A 17,518-nucleotide genomic window follows, 5' to 3' on the forward strand; every position below is an offset into this window, starting at 1 on the left:
CGGCCGACCCAGGTTCGATTCCCAGCATCCTATATGGTCCCCTGAGCACCGCCAGGAGTAATTCCTGAGTGCAGAGCCAGGAGTAACTACTGTGCATCGCCAGGTGTGACCCAAAAACCAAAAAAAAAAAAAAGTGATAAATCTTGATCTCACAGCTATCTGAACTCCTCAGTTCTATAGAGCACTGCCCGTAGAGTATAAAAGATACATACAGATATTTGGATTAGAAAGAACCTCCACAGAACTCAGGACCTTAGCTATCCACCCTTTATTTCTTATTAGGTATTGTTAAAGAATATTCAAATTATTATCCATTTTATGGGCTGGAGCAATAGCACAGCAGTAGGGCGTTTGCCTTTCACTTGGCCGACCCGTGTTTGATTCCTCCACCCCTCTCGCAGAGCCCGGCAAGCTACCGAGAGTATCCTGCCCGCATGGCAGAGCCTGGCAAGCTACCCGTGGTGTATTGGATATGCCAAAAACAGTAACAGTAAGTCTCAGAATGAGAGATGTTACTGGTGCCTGCTCGAACAAATAGATGAGCAACGGGATGACAGTAACAGTGACTCATTTTATATTCCTGATCCTGGGTGACTTTGTGGAATTGTCAGGGTTATTGTCACCCAACTTTCAATAGTAAAGAGAAGTGCTTGATTCAGGCAGCCCAGATTTCATTCTGGCCTCTGACCCTTCATTGCTGTGCAAATTTGAGAATTTAAACTTTCATAGCTGCAGTTTCCTTTTCTGAAAAATGAAGGAAATTTTATCATTTACCTCATAAAAGTTATTGTGATGATTGAAGGAGTCAATACATGCAACACAGTATTTAGTGCTTAGAAAACACACACAAAAATGTTATTATTTCTTCTCTTTTTCTTTCACTCTGGAAATCTAAGCCATGGAGGGTGGTTACAAAGCCAGAGTGATTCAGTATAGAGTCCAAAAGGACAACTGGAAATTTCAGTCTGAATCAAATTAGATGACAGAAAATACATACAATCAGTATTCAACCTTTGACACATATTGAGCAAAATAATCCCAGCAACAATAATTTGCACACATAGGTTTCACCAGGGTTTGAATCCGACAATGAACCTCTGGTAACCAACCCCTTTAGGTGGATTGCCTTGAGTGAAATGTCTCCAGTTAGCTTTGAAGAGTTTAACCCTGTGCTTCGACAAATTGTTTCGAATTCAGCCACTATAATTAAATGCCCATAATAAGCAGATTATAGGGGGGTAGGGGGAGTACCTTCTAAATGCACATATTTGCTGATTGTAGTTATTTGCAGGGTATGTATTATACACAGTTGCTGGAGTCTCCTTGAACAAAAGAAACTGCAAAATGCCACAAAATTTTTGAGAATTTCTTTTATTCACAGGTCTAAAAGGTGGTTGAAGTCAACTGAGGGAGGAGTGTGCACTCCGTCTACTTTAATGATTTTAATTTTGCTAATGAAATGTTAGTGGAAAGAGTTGGGAGCCATGTGACACTGATTGCGTTCTTCAGTATTGATGTTGCCTGCAAATTAAATGTACCTAAGTAGCCACCTGTTTATGCTTATGATTATGTAATGTCCCATATGTTTCCCTCTCTACACATGGGAGGTAAATATTGAAAAAATTATTCTGGTGTGAAGGGTGAAAACAGCAGCAATTTTTCTATAACTGTCAACATATGCTGTGGTGTTTCCTTTAATGTTGTGCTTTGTCTGACATGTCTGCTGATTTTTGCCATCCAGCTTTCAGAAAAATCTGTTACCCATGGTTATACAAAACAATTAAAAATCCGTTTACATTAAATTCAAATTAGGAAGAGATATAATTTTTTGATGTAACCATAACATTTAAATGGATTCTAGAGCTTATGATTTAAATAGATTTTGATTTGCATGGTAAAGAGAACTGAACTTTTTCCCTGAATTCACGCGCATATAAAAAGGCACATTTTCTTTCCAAGCACATACTTTTGATCCCATATTACCAGGCAACAAAAAAACAACTTGAAAGACAAACTTCAGAGTACTGCCTTAACTCAGCACAGAGCCCATCACCAATTCTGCCCTAGATTTGATCTGGAAAGTGCGTTGTTGGATGCCCGACACATTGGTACCTGGTCAGTAAACACTAAAAAGTGTTGAGATCGAATAATGCCTGTCAAACTTCTTGAGACTATACAGATATTGACACAGGCAGTTTTAAGGGAGAACAAAGGGACTAAGCTTGAAATTATTCTTACCTTCTGAGATAAATAAAGAGGAATTTCCTAATATTGGGAATCTTATTAACAAGGGAGCAAATATTGAGGTGCTAGCTTCCCCAGGTACAACTATCTTTGGCTTCGCATTAAAATATTAGCACTGTAGCAATGTTGTCCCGTTGTTCATCGATTTGCTCAAACGGCCACCAGTAACGTCTCCAATTGTGAGACTTGTTACTGTTTTTGGCATATCGAATATGCCACGGGGAGCTTGCCAGGCTCTGCTGTGAGGGCGGGATACTCTTGGTAGCTTGCTGGGCTCTCCGAGGGGGACGAAGGAATCGAACCCAGGTCAGCCATGTGCAAGGCAAACACCCTACCCACTGTGCTTAGCAACAAAAATAAAAAGAAGTAGCAAAAATATTTTTAATATAAAAATTGACCTCATCATTAAAAACTAACAATAGGAAAGTCACAGGATGCTTTCAAACTTGGACAGAACTGAAATGAGGCCTATGTAGGCTGGAGCATCTAAATTTTTTTTAAAAAAAGAAAAACGGTTACTGAGTACTTCCTACATGCTAAGGTTTATAATAAGCACTTAATAGTCACCTCATTTAATTTAATTCTTTGTTTATTTGGGGCTGCAGGGCCGGAGGGGGGAGTGCAGGTTGGACCTCACGCAGCAGTGCTCAGGGGCTTCTCCTGGCTGTGTGCTCAGGAGTCACCCTAGCGATGTCAGGGGATTATTTGCAGAGCCAGAGATCTAACTGAGGTTGGCCACATGCAAAAACATGCACCTTAACCCCTGTATTATCTGGTCCATTCATCTATAAAAATTTATTTTAAATGAATTGTTAGAAATGTTTACAAGATAGATTTTATTGACATTTTTCAATTTTGGAGAAATTGGTTAAGAAATTAATAAATAAATCCAGCAAAACACATCCGTATGCTAAAACAATCCTTAGTTTTTTAAATATCGATTATTTTTGTCAATCTTAATGAACATAGAAATGTTTTGACAATATCGAGGCTGTACTATGTACATTCATTGATATCTCACTGTGTCATTTGACATCAAACAATGATTAAATCTTTAATTTTAAAATATTCTTCAGGTTGGAGAGATAGTCCACCAACTACGGTACTTGCCTTCCATTCAGTAACTGGGTTCTATCCCTGGCACCACAAATGGTCCCCCCGACTCTGCCAGGCCTAATCCCTGACACACACCCAGGAGTAAACCCTGGGCACAGATGTGATCCAAATATAAATAAATAAAATTTTTTTCACAGAAATGCTTTTAGTGCTGTTTAGTATAAAAGGTGTGTCATAATTTACTTTTCCACATTGCTAGGCATTTAAATTCACTGTCACTTTCATCCCGTTGCTCATGAATTTGTTCGAGCGGGCACCAATAACGTCTCTCATTGAGAGACTTATTGTTACTGCTTTTGGCATATCCAATACACATGGGTAGCTTGCCAGGCTCTGCCACCCAGGCTCAATACTCTCCATAGCTTGCCATGCTCTCCGAGAGGGAGGCATTTAAATTAATTATATTAATTATTTTAATTTTGGACTGGAATGATAGCACAGCAGGTAGGACGTTTGTCTTGCACGCGGCTGGCCCGGGTTCAATTTTTCCATCCCTCTCAGAGGGCCCGGCAAGTTACCAAGAGTATTCCGCCTGCACGGCAGAGCCTGGCAAGCACCCCATGGTGTATTCAATATGCCAAAAACAATAACAACAAGTCTCACAATGGAGATGTTACTAGTGCCCGCTCAAAGAAAATCGATGAACAATGGGACAACAGTGCTACAATGCTATTTTAATATTTAATTAAATATTTAATAATTTTAATTAAATTATTTTGTTTTAAAAACATTTAGGATGATTATTTCCTTAGAAACAACTCTAATACACGGAATCACTAAATAAACATTTCAAACAGTAAAGGGTACTTTTTTTCCCCGGGAGACTATAATTTCTAGGAGGGTAGTAATGAAAAAATAAGCATTCAGATTATCTACCTTTATTTCTGCGAGTGTCCTCATTGACAGATATGACTCTTAAAATAGTGTTTCAAATTTATTTTCAGAAATTCTGTTCAATCTGTTATCAAACTTATTTTCAAAAAAGTTAGCTCTTTTCACCTTTCAACTGGACTTAAGGATGTCCATTTGACAATAATTTCCTCAGCTTTGTTATTACAGTTGTAAAAACAGCAAGTGTACTAGTGTTATCTCTATTATTTTAATTTGCATTAATAAGAACAAACTGATTTTTAAATCATTGAAAGTCACCTGAATTTATTCTGTCTTTTGTCCATTACTCAGTTTTTTACTATACTATCTAGGGTTTTTTTGTTTTGTTTTTGTTTTACATTTTACTGATATCACTGTCTCAAAATTTTGTCACTTTTCTATTTAAGAGAAAGTGCTTTTCTTCCTATTTTCTGATGAACAGAAAGTTCCATTTTTTTTTTACTTCCGGGTCACACCCAGCGATGCACAGGGGTTACTCCTGACTCTGCACTCAGGAATCACCCCTGGTGGTGCTCAGGGGACCATATAGGATGCTGGGAATCGAACCCAGCTTGGCGCGTACAAGGCAAATGCCCTACCCGCTGTGCTACTGCTCCATCTCCAGAAAGTTCGATTTTATGTGAACAAATATACATTTGGTTTTTTTTAACATGTGTTCACAGGACAGGACTCCTGTAGGATAACATTGATTTGTCCTGTCTGCCTTGCCACAAGGAACTTAGGTTTATTGGGTTACTCCCATCACAGTGCTCCCATTCCTCTGTATTTATTTGTAACCTCTTTGTGCTCTGCTTCCCTAACTGGTGAATCACCTTTATCTCCTAATCAGACTCTGTTAACTTGTAAATATTGTTTTTCTCTTCTCCTTAAGTCCTCTGCATAGTTAATTCAGAGCAGTGTCCTTTTTGTATGGACACAAGAGGAAAGTTAATGCTATGCTTTTGTAACTTGGGAGTTAATTGACTCCATATGATTTCCATTCCTGGGCATCTGTTCTCTCAACTTAAGCCTCAGTGCCCTTACTTCCTAGCGCTCCAAAAGCAGGGTCCTGACATGGGATTGGATAGGCCCAGGGCAAGCTATGAGCTACCCTGGCAACAAAATGGGCCAGGCCAAAGTGTCAGAATACTTAACTGTAAATTAAGAGTATGGTCATAGACAAATTCTGTCATGATCCAAAAAGTACCAACTAGATTAGGACTCTGCTAGGGTTAGGAAAGATTAATCTGGCCTGAGCACTGTAGTCTGAGATCTATAGTGAGATGTGCCCAGGAGAGCTACCCTATGAGCTAAATGTATCTCTTACTGTGTTCATACAAAATAACTAATGTTAAGAAGTAGAATTTAGATGTTAATTAAGATGTTAATTAAGTTATTGGACTAAGGAGAGGAGAAACACCCCTAAGTGGTATTTTGCCTTTGAGCGGAAGAAGGGCTGTGATATGTTAACTGTGCTGCCAGATGAGGTGTGGTGGCTACCCCCAAATGCGGGGAGTTGGAGAGAGATGAGGGAGAGACAAGGCGGTGAGATGGAGTTGGAGAGATGAGCGGGAGAGACAGGAGGAGACGGGAATGAGGGGCAGTGTGAGACTAGAATGGGGGGCTTAGTGAACTGGGACAGGCGCATGGAGAGACCGGAATAAACGGCAACTGATCATCAATCAGACTGGCCCTCGTTTCCTCCTTCCTCTGTCCATGGCATTGGCCATCCTGGGCGAGGGAGTGGCTCAAGTCCATCGAAGAGAGAGAGAGAGAGAGAGAGAGAGAGAGAGAGAGAGAGATCCAAAGCTGAATGCCCTGCATTTATGAACATCTGACTCTCTACCACCTTTTGTGTCTGGACTAACCATTTCTAGGATGCTGAAGATTTTCAAACTCGTGTCCCTAAAAACACACGAAGCAGGAATACTAAAAAATCACTGAATTGTATCCTTTAAATGGCCGAATTTTATGCTTTGTGAATTATCGTTCAATAAAGCTATTAATTTTTTAAAATAGGAAAGGGAAAGCGTGGACAGTTAAGCAATGGCTTCAAAAAAGCAATTAGATTGGTCTTCTTATTAGCTCCTGGTGGGAATGCAAGTTGGCAGACATTTTATGAAATATGATTTAGCAATATTCATCAAAAGCTTTAAAAACATTTTTACTTCAGAAGTCATAATTTCATGTATATGGAGTTATGATAATAAGAATTGCAGACAGAACTTTAGTTAAAAGACTACTCATTATATCATAAATTGCATAAAAGGCTGTTCTGGATGGATTTTAATAGTCACACAGTGTTGATACATGAGGGACAAGAAAATTAAAATTGTATTTTGAAGAACATTTAATGACATAGTCAAGCTGTCAAAAAAATTAGACCAAATTTGGGACTAAAAATTAGTGTAAAATTCCAAATTTCTTGGGCATTTCGATTATTTCACATTTTCTTGCATCATACATCCTAGATTTTTTGTCTAGGAAAATACTCTGGGGAAAATAGGTAACAGACAGAGCTATATTCATTTTGCTTAAGTGAGCACAGTGGGGAAGAGATGCCTTTAGAAGTTGACCCAGAAAATTTGGAAAAATAGCCTGTGATTCCTTGAATAGCAAATTGCTGAAAAGGTAGGGAGCCTTATTTAGGGCTTTTCTGAATTATGTGTCATCATAACATCCAGATGGAAAAAATAGGAGAAAATTCTGCCACATATCTTGCTTCTTTTAATAAAGAGTCCTTCAAAACCCAGAAGATAAAATTTTAACTATAAAGTCACATATTTTAAATATTTTTCATGAAAGTTTTCTGACTAGGTTTCAGAAATTGTCATTTTAGTCAAATAGTAGATGTAAAGCGAAAAGTAAGTGGAAAATAATCAGTTACAATCATAAAATGGCTAAACATGAAAAATTTTGTCATTTCAAGTGCTAGATGAGAGAATCAGTGAACATTAAATGTAATATTGAATGTTATGAATCAACTAAGTAGATAGTTTTATAAATTTAACTGTTGGGAGAATAATGTCTTTGGAAATAATTTTATAATATTAACATAAAAGTATTTTGGGTCCAATACACGAGAGGTTTCATGAACCTTAGCGACTTAACCTTAATCAGTCTCTTAAGGAAGTATTCCTATTATTAGTCCAGCTTTTTGTTTGTCTGGGGGCTGCACCTGGTTGTGCTCATGGTTTACTCCTAGCTCTGCTCTCAGGGATCATCACTGGTGGACTGGGGATACCATATGAGGTGTTGGAATGTTCTTCGGTCAAACCTGACCTCATGCAACAGAAGATCCCTGCTTGCTACACTATCTCTCCAGCCTCCATCAACCGTTATTTTTTAATGCTTTTCTAAATATGCCACGTGTATATTTAAAATTGTGCTAATGAGTCTTATTGTAAAGGGATATAGCTATAACAGGAGATAATTCCCCATAGCATTTTTACATGCCTCGGGCATAGTGCACAATAGATTTGTCTCCTGACCAGTATAAAAATGATGCAGAATATCTCCCTCTAGAGAAATATTGCAAGATATCTCCTCTCCCCAAAGGAGCTTTTCTGACTTCACAAATTTGGAGAGACACAATTTTTTTTTCAAGAGCAAAAGTAGCCAAGTTTTCAACTGCCTCTCACACATACAGATTTCCCAACCTCTGCATTCCTCTGCGATGTTTTTGGCATCCACCTTGCCTGACTCTATATCACCCCACGGGCTTGTTGCTCAGGGTGAACCACTAAGGCATGAAGCTCATGCTGTTTGCTTTGCCAAGACAAATAACAGATACATTCATTTGTTCTCTTTGCTTCATTGCTGACCTAATTAATGAAAGTGTGGTAAATCAGCCCACTAGTTACAACGCTACCTAGGGATTGTTTGGCCACCTGATTCCCATTTTTCTGATAGAACTAAGGAGCACTGGCTGAAGCTTGTCTGTAAAAAAAAATGATTTAAATTCAATGACCATATGAAAAAAAATAATTGAATATAGTGAATTTTCTAGCAATCTTATTTGTTTATCTGTTTATTATCTGTTTATTTTTGGTGGGAAGGTCAGGAAACACCCTGGCGGTGCTGATGGGTTACTCCTGGCCCCTCACTCAGGAATCCTGGTGGTCCTTTGGAAGGTGCTTACAGGAGACCTCGGATCGAACCTGAGTCAGCTGCATGCAAGGCACGTGCTCTACCTGCTATAGAGTCATAAAAAAATAGTTGCCACATATGTAGGGGTCTGTGGACCCTTATCACTGACTTTGGTGGATTGACTCTTTTTCTGTCATTAAGCATAGTGTGTCTCAGAGCATGTCCTTGAAACCATACTATTTAGTTTTTCAAAAGTGTTTTCTAACCCAGTACCACTACTGGAACAATATATTGACCTTTTGAAATATAGTGGACAGGGCTGGAGCGATAGCACAGCAGATAGGGTGTTTGCCTTGCACACAGCTGACCCAGATTTGATCCCCAGCATCCCATATGGTCCTCTGAGCACCGCCAGGGTTAATTCCTGAGTACAGAACCAGGAGTAACCCCTGTGCATCACTGGGTGTGACCCCCCCCAAAAAAGAAGAAATATAGTGGACAGTGTGGCAAAGAATTAAAGTCTGGGGTAGCCATGAAAATGACTTAAATGAGTGCACAGAAAATGCAGTTTTATACATTTCTATCAGTGAGTTAATACAGTTAGATTTAACAACTACCCTCAATGTGATTTTAGGCAAGTTATTTGACCTTCCTCCATTTTCTTATATGTAAAATGTGAATTCAATTAATATTATTTACGTACACATCAAGCAAATCGATGAACAACAGGATAGCAGTGCTACAGTGCTACAGATGTGAGAGATGGGCAGGATAAAATACAGATTAGTAGAATATATACCACTCCTAAACTCCACTATCACATTTCTTATATGCCTCTTACTTCCAACAACAAAATATGTATGCCATAATAAAATTCATATACTATGATCTAAAATTCAAACAAAAAAATTCTTTTATCTAGTTTTGTAACTGTGATTTTATAGATGCAACCACAACTTTCCTTGAACATATGGTTCAGACACTTATGTAAATGCCATTCGGGAAAAAACTGATCATCATAAAAATATATCGAAACACTTTCAGGATATTTCTCATGTCTAAAGAAAAGACATTTATTATCCATGCTTCATAACACTACAAAGTAGGAACAAATCTTTCCAGGAAGTAATCCAGAAATTTGAGTTCACTACATTCCAAACATTGCATGATTTACCAATCTATGGGGTTAGTGCAATCAACTACCAAATATCAGAACATATTTCTGTTGTTTTTGGCAGGAATGACATATTTTCTTGATCATAAAAAGCTCAGTCAAGAGAACTGTCTTCTAAAAGAACAAATTGTACTTTTAAAGTAGTACATTTATTTTCATAAAAACTGAAGTGACTGCTTTTTATTTCAAACTGCACAGAAGATTTTAAAATAGAGACGAATGAAAATACAACATTAATATAGGACTTAACCAGTGACTTATACTGCAATTGAAGTCCCTATTCACATTCTAGCAAATCAACTCCTACTTAATGCTCTAAAAGTGTCCTTGCCAGATCCCAAAAAAGAACCTTCCATTATTGACTATTGCTTGAATTTGCAATTGCTGTAACTACATCTATAAAACTATATTCATTGGTCAAAGGCTGAGTAGGCCATCAGTAGAGCATTTGAATTTTCCAAGACCTTACTGAGGTACCCTTTTCATGATCATGTCCATGTTAGACTTGGAATTGCCATGAAAATTTTGGATCTGTATTAATGTGCTTCAGCACAGAAGTACATTAACTTGTATACTTAGTACAGATATCAGCAAAAGAGGTAAAAACAAGTGAAAAACTCTATCTCCTTCATAAAAGCAAATTGTCAGAATTAATTTTTCTAAATTCTGAGAATTAGCCAGAATACTGAAACAATCTGGGAAACATTTATTTGAAAAATGTCTGACTTGGTAAGAAAAGAAAGCTTGTGGTATTTCTCTATTCCCATCCTCCCACACCCTTCAGCTCCACAAGTCTTCAAAGGTAACAGCCAGCCTTAATAGCAAAACCAGGAGCTTGACCATCATAGAAAGGTCAGCCTCCTTGAAAGTTTAATCTCAGAGCTTTGTCATTATTTGACATATCTAATGACTCTGAAAGAGTCTGCTTGCAATACTGACTTGATTTGATCTGATTCTGAGCTCACTTGGTGTGAAAAAACGTTCCTCGTGGCATTGTCAAAAACAATGAAAGACAAATATTGTATATATGTGGCTGCCTGCATTAGAGTGTGAATGGATGAGGAAAACAATAAGCTAATAAATCAGGGGTCTATAGCTTGCAGCACCGGTCCTGGCTCTGTGCTCAGAAGTGATCCCTCTCAGTGTTTGGGGGAGCCATATGTGGTACCAGAATTTGCACTAGAGTTGGCTGCATACAAGCCCAACCCCTTACCTCTTACACTATCTCTCCATTCCTAACCAAATGTTTTAATACTTAACCCCTTTGTCAGTTACCAAAGTCTCTAGCCCAGGGATGAAGTGGAGGAGAGAAAGAAACAGAAAAAGAGAAGGCAGGGGAGAGAAACAAATTACTAATACCGAAAACTAAAGAGGAGACTTTCCTGTAGACCGTGTTTGCCTTGCAAGTATGAAGCCACAAGATTGATCCCTGGTGCCACCCACATGTACCCAAGGCTGGTCAGGGTAGATATGTTTTCCATACCCCAGGTGCTGCATTTGGAGTGTGTGACATCTGGTGAGCACAGCAACTAAAGATGTGCAAACACCTTGGGCCAGGAGTGCATCCCACCATACGTGTGAATGCCACAGTAACCTATGGCAAGCATCATAACCAGAATGCGCAGAAGCTTCAGAACTAAAAGATGCGACCACTGAGAACAGTTGTGAACACATCACAACCAGATGAATGTGAATTCTGACAGGTTCTGTCTTTCATGTAATGAGTCTATTTCAAGTAAGTTATGACCTCGACCTTTATAGAAAAGTTTGACAACCACTGGTCTAGAAAATAGGACAAATAAGAAAATCATCAACAACTACCCAACAAAATAAGGGGAGAAACTCTGTTTTAATGAAACCACCTTTACTTAGGAATTTCTCTTTACTGTTAACAAATATTTAGTAAGTTCCAATGATATGCGCCATTAGGTGCAAAATGTTAAGTATAAAGAAATAAAACATGTAGTTTTTTTCATAAGGTTAGTAAGTGATTGTTTAAACTTTTTGCTAACATTTGAAAGTCACTGGCTTAATGAAATAAATGGAGAAATAAAAAACTCTTGTAATTTCACTTAAAAGTGTTATACAAAGAGAAAAAATAGACATATGATTAAAATCAAATGTTAAGACCAGATGCAAGGTAGGAAAGAAGGTTAGTAAATCAGGCAAAATGTACCTATTTTATGGTAAAGTATATAATTAGACTTTTAGCCTTTGTCTTGATGTTATATAGAAGCTGACTGAAATGATGGTTGTATGACATATGTTATAATGCTATGTTACTGAATTTTTTTTTAATTTAAAAGATGCGATAAGTAGCAACTTTGCCTTCTAACAATCCTTGAAAGCATGGAACTCCAAGAATTTGAACTTTTTAGTCATTGCTCTGGAATGAAAAACTACCACTTTTTCCATTCTTTTCACTTATGTACATGCACACAACTCTTATAATACAGTTTAACAAATGAGTAATAATAGTTTAGAGATATAGTACCTGGAAAATTCATAGGCAGTTCCACAAATTGTGAATATTTACGACCTTCAATATGCTCACAAATTTCAGCTATGATTTTCTTAATTCTAAGACCAGTAATTTTTATCACTTCTCCAGTTGACAAAGAGCATTCATTCACCAGCGTTTCATAAGCAGAACCTGAGAAGAAAGAATAAAAACCTATTTTTACAAAGAATTAACCAGTGAAAATCAAGATAGACGGCAAAAGGTTCAGACAAAGTATTTTTCCTTAGATTCTTTATTACCTACTGAACCAGAACTTAATGAAGCTTGGCAAAATATACAGCATGTACCAAGAGAAACACTAGGTTTTTTACTTTACTCACTGTGAAAAATATAAAGAATTGCATTCTTATTATTATAAATCAAAATTTGGGCCAGAGAGAGTACTGTATCTAAAGTGTTTGCCTTGCACACAATGACCTGTGTATAAGGCAAACTCCTTGCAATATAAGGAATCAGTGCCTGACACTCCGTATGGTCCCTAAAATCCCAACAGGAATGGCCGATGAGCACAGAGTTAGAGGTACCACCTGAACACTCTAAAGTTGACCAAAATAAAAAAAGAAACAAACAAAATTAAAATTATGATTTTTTTATAAAACTTTGGCTCATCTTTCCAAGGTCTAGCTGCCAGTTGTCGAGGCTGCTGGGGTTAATGATTCTTGTTTGCTGCATCACAGAATTAAACACAGCTATCTAAGTACTGCAAGCAAGGTTCTGCTACTATGTATAAACAAAAGATAGAAGGTCTGAATATCAGAGCTTTATACTAAGAACATCAGATCTACTTAAGAGACCTGGCAATCCCCATCATCATAAATAATGCTTTGTACTCTTGATTTTTGACACAGAAAACAACTATCCATATTTTTTTGGCAATATAATACCTAAATAAAATGAAAAAACTTCCTTTTAATGGAAAATTTCAGGATCCTTCCAGACAAATCCCTTGTCATAATGTTATACTAAAATTTTCATCCATTTATTTTACTTTTATATATCCTCATGGTAGAACAGTTAACAGTGAAATAACCAGAGAAGGTAGTGGGAAATGAAGAGAAAAAAATTCTAAAAAACACACCTCTAGTAAAAACGATACAACACAAAAATATCTTTATGGTATTACTGCCTCATGTTAAATAGTAAACTAAAGGCTAATGTAGACCAACATTATAGAACTATGAGATTTGAAACATGCTAATTTTTCTTTGCCTCTAAATTATAGCCAAAAATAAACACTAAATTGTGAATACAATGAGAATAAATTGTGATCATTTCTATTTTTCTGAGTTTTTCAGTGCTAGACTCCCTTCTCATAGAACCTTACCTGATATATTTAAATTTCCAAATCCCAAATATTTTTATAGCATTAATAGCTATCATAAAATTAAGGAAACCTAGCATCCAATCTTGCTTTAAACCACTTGGAGATTGTATCATTTCAATAAGGGAGCAGAGGACTCATTCAAATGAGAACACTTTTAAGGAATTTTAATAAAGGAATAAATTACTAGAGGCCTGCTCTAAGCAACATAAGAAAATTAATATCCTGACCTCACTCTACTCTCTTCCTTTGATCCTTTGTCAGGGCAGCCCATTGGCTAAATTTAACCAGAGTCAGTAGATAAGTGAGTAACAGATGCCTTCACAGAAGTCAGTCTCTGAGGTAGAGAACAGAGATAAAAACTCAATATGATGTATTGCTAATTATTTAATGAGGACCATTTTTGCTGGCATGCCAGATCACTTCCTCAAACTTTCAGTACATACTTTCACACTCCCCTCTTTTTCTCATATTATTATTCTCTTAGCTACACATTTTTCATTAACTCCAATACATAATACTTTCAACTGTCTAAAATTCTTTGTGGAATAAGTGCGTTATTAAAATATAATAATAAATCTACAATGACATTTTTCTCAAATGAACTCATAGTCATTTTCTGTGATTCTCATTTGGTTCTTAATTACAAATGAACATTTTATGTCGTCAATATTATTTATTCCTGTACTGAGATTTTTGTGACCTTAGTGTTATTAGTTTCTATTTAATTTTAAGGATCATGAGATAATATATTGGTTGCATATTTGCATAACTGTATTCATATACCTTCCTTCTTTCCTTCAACAAACTAATGCAAACCTATTATACGTCATGAACTATAGGTGGGTCAAAGATAAAATACAGGCCTCCCACTAACCCAAAGAACACTATTCGTAGAAAATAGACAAAAAGCAGACAATCGTATCAAATTATGATGAAATACTGGACATTGTGGGAGCATATTAGAAACATTTAAGTAAGCAATTATACAAGAGGGAGATGAAGAAAAGTTTCCTGGGGAAACTGAGAGCTAAGCAGTGTTTCATAAACAATGACATATTACTGGGATATAAGAAAGTTGAGATCTTGATTTGGCTACAACTTGGACACAACTAGAGGGTGTCATGTTAAACAAATATTCAGAAAGAAAAGGACAACGAGAGACGATCTCACTCATATGTGGTATAAAGAAACAAAGCAAGGAAATGGAGCGTGCAATAAAAACTAACTGTGGAAGTAGGGATGGATGCAAAGACAAAAAAATCTAAAGGCACTTTAGAGGTAGTGATAAGATGTGCACTACCAGTATTATTGTACAACAAAGCATAGCATTAACGCTGTAATAAACCATGCTACTTCGACAATAAAAGAATATCCTTTTTTTTTTAAAAAAAAGGAAGTGTCACAAATTATTAAGACAGGCAGAGGAAATAGTATTTGAAGGATGCTGATATGTGAAAAAGACTATTACATTCTGGAAACTTCAAGTAGTTTTTTTCTATATCAGGAATATAAATAAGAAAGAAGAAATGAGATAAAGAACATTAGAGAAGTAGAGAACATTCAGATCATGCAGTGTGTTTACAAAATTGCCAATAAACAAACAATACAATGGAAGTTTAAAGCAATTTAAAATGCAAACCGTCTACATTGCCAGTATCAGAGCCCAGAAACTAATACCAATTTAATGAGAGGTCATATATATATATCTAGGAACTTGCGATCGAAAATGTGGTCTCCTACATCATCTGGGAGCTTGTTAGAATCTTGGCCCATGTCCAGATCTGCTGAATCAGAACATGCATTTTTAACAAGATCCCTAGATGATTCATAGTACATTGAGGTTTAGAAGCACTGTTCTAGGCAACAAACATATAACTAAAATAGTCTCTTTCCTGAGGCTGTTGCAAACCAAAGCAAGGGGAGAAAGATATACCATGGAGAAGAAGCATGAAGTATCATTGATGTAGAAAGACATTATAAAAGGAGACAGGGAAAGGGAAGTATTTTATGTAGGAAAGTGTCATGAAAATATTTATCTCTGATTCTTTTTCCCCTTGTGACTCTTGATCTGAGCAATGCTAAGATGTGCATTTCCCAAGACTGCCAGTAGGGCACTTGCCTTACACACAGCCAACCCGGGTTCGATCCTCGGCATCCAAATGTTCCCCAAGCACTGTCAGGAGCAGTTCCTGAGTGCAGATCCAGGAGGAATGCCTAAGAAGCGCCTGATGTGCCCCCCCCCCACCAAAAAACAAAAGCAACACCAAATATATGCATTTCCTGGTGTTCTGTAGTGCCAGGTCTTTAGCCAACTATTCAACTATGTGAGGACACTTCTGAGCCCCTTCTGTTCCAGGACACTAGTACCACTCTGGCAGAACTATTTCAAACAAGCTGGTGTCTAGTCATGTATCTCTTCCAACTTAGACGTTCAAGATATTTTGGGCTGTTGTTTGCTTCTGGACTGGAGCAATAGAACAGTGGGTAGGGCATTTGCCTTGCACGTGACCAACCCAGGTTCAATTCCTCCCTCCCTCTCGGAGAGCTCAGCAAGCTACCAAGAGTATCCTGCCCACATGGCAGAGCCTGGCAAGCTACCATGGCGTATTCGATATGCCAAAGACAGTAACAATAAGTCTCACATGGAGATGTTACTGGTGCCCGCTCGAGCAAATCGATGAAAAATGGGACGACAGTGCTATTAATTGTAATGTAAAGTATCTAACTATAGGTATGATATATATTAATCTAACTGATTTAGAATATCAATTTTCTTATAAAGATTTGTTAGAAATTCAGGATTTATACATATATTTTTTAGATTGCATATCAACACACATGGAAGAGAAGTCAGGAAATTCTATGAAGAGAAAAATTCTGTGATTTTCAGTCACTATATACATACACAAGGCATTTGACTCTTCAAGTTTCCAAGGATAGCTCTTCTTTTGAGAAAAGAAAATCACTTTTCCCCCCCTAGCTATATAAGTGGGGGAAAGCTCATATAAATGCTAATCCTTAGTATTTCTTTTAAAATTTTTGTGACTTCGATTTTCTCCTGGTGAGAAAACTGCTGGTTCATTTCTATGTTCAGTGATATCCATCACTAGAAACTTGTGTTTTTGAGAATGGACCAGAACTACAGCAAATCTCAAATCCCTGATCCTTGAAAGAGTCTAAAACTCTGGCCAGCAATGCAATTCTTAACAATACAGTTTTGCTTGATGAAAATATAAATGGTTAATATTTTGGTGGGGGGCACACCTGGTAATGATCAGGGATTACCCCTAACTTTTCACTAAATAATTACTCCTGGAAGTGTTTGGGGTACCATATGGAATACCAGGAATAGAACCCAGGTTGACTGTGCTAGGCAAATGCCCCACACACTGTACTATCTCTGCAGTCCCCACAAATGGCTAATTTTAAAAGTAACTAACCTTTTATTTTAATCTCACACCTAGCACATAAAATGTGTATCATTACCTTTAGCAATTTGCCAAGATAAGTGCCTGCACTGTGCATCTGTGTGTGCAGATAGAAAGGCAGATATTAAAATACTTTGCCTTTCACTTTAAACACAAGACATGTATTCTGAATATGGAAATACCAAATCTGTTAAATCTTTACAGACTGATTCTTTCCAAGTCAGAACATATGTATTCAGGATAATGCCAAACATCAGAGAAAGCTGGAACAAAGCAGCCTGTTTTCAGTGATCAAACATCGCCCCAGAAGGCTTTAATGAAAGAGCCTTGTGCCTTTGAAATCACCTTTCCTGTAATACTACTTTGCCCAATAAAAACGACACATTAATATCCTTTCATGAGATCATCTCTTATTTGACAATCCATCTAAGCAATGCTGTGATCACATCAGAACAGCCAAAACAATTGGTTCAATAGATTTTCTTCCATTTCCCCTACAAAGTTAAATGATGTGTGGTAGTCAATGAAGAGGGAACGTACCGTATTTAGAGGTTTGGTCCTCATTATTCAAGATACACCCATTTCCTCTATCTCTATCTCCTTCTCCCATACCAGGTTACTCATTCCCTTACCTTACCTCTTCATCTTTATCAACACATTAAAGTTTAACCTGTCCTAAAGATTTAACTCGTATTCATCATCTTCTTCAAAATCTTCCTCTATCCCCACATCTATGGGGGAATAAATTCTCC

General features: G+C 37.2%; 1 protein-coding gene across 1 annotated transcript in view; it reads right to left on the bottom strand.

The window, feature by feature from the left end:
• The window catches only part of THEMIS (thymocyte selection associated), a 107,154-nt gene that overhangs the window by 45,444 nt on the left and 44,192 nt on the right, over positions 1-17,518 (bottom strand). Inside the window, exon 2 of the mRNA XM_004609099.2 lies at positions 11,988-12,146. Coding sequence (XP_004609156.2) covers positions 11,988-12,146 — 159 coding nt within the window. The remainder of the gene's footprint in view (positions 1-11,987; positions 12,147-17,518) is intronic.

The sequence above is a fragment of the Sorex araneus genome, chromosome 4 (assembly GCF_027595985.1).
Source record: "Sorex araneus isolate mSorAra2 chromosome 4, mSorAra2.pri, whole genome shotgun sequence".
In the NCBI taxonomy this organism is placed as follows: domain Eukaryota; kingdom Metazoa; phylum Chordata; class Mammalia; order Eulipotyphla; family Soricidae; genus Sorex; species Sorex araneus.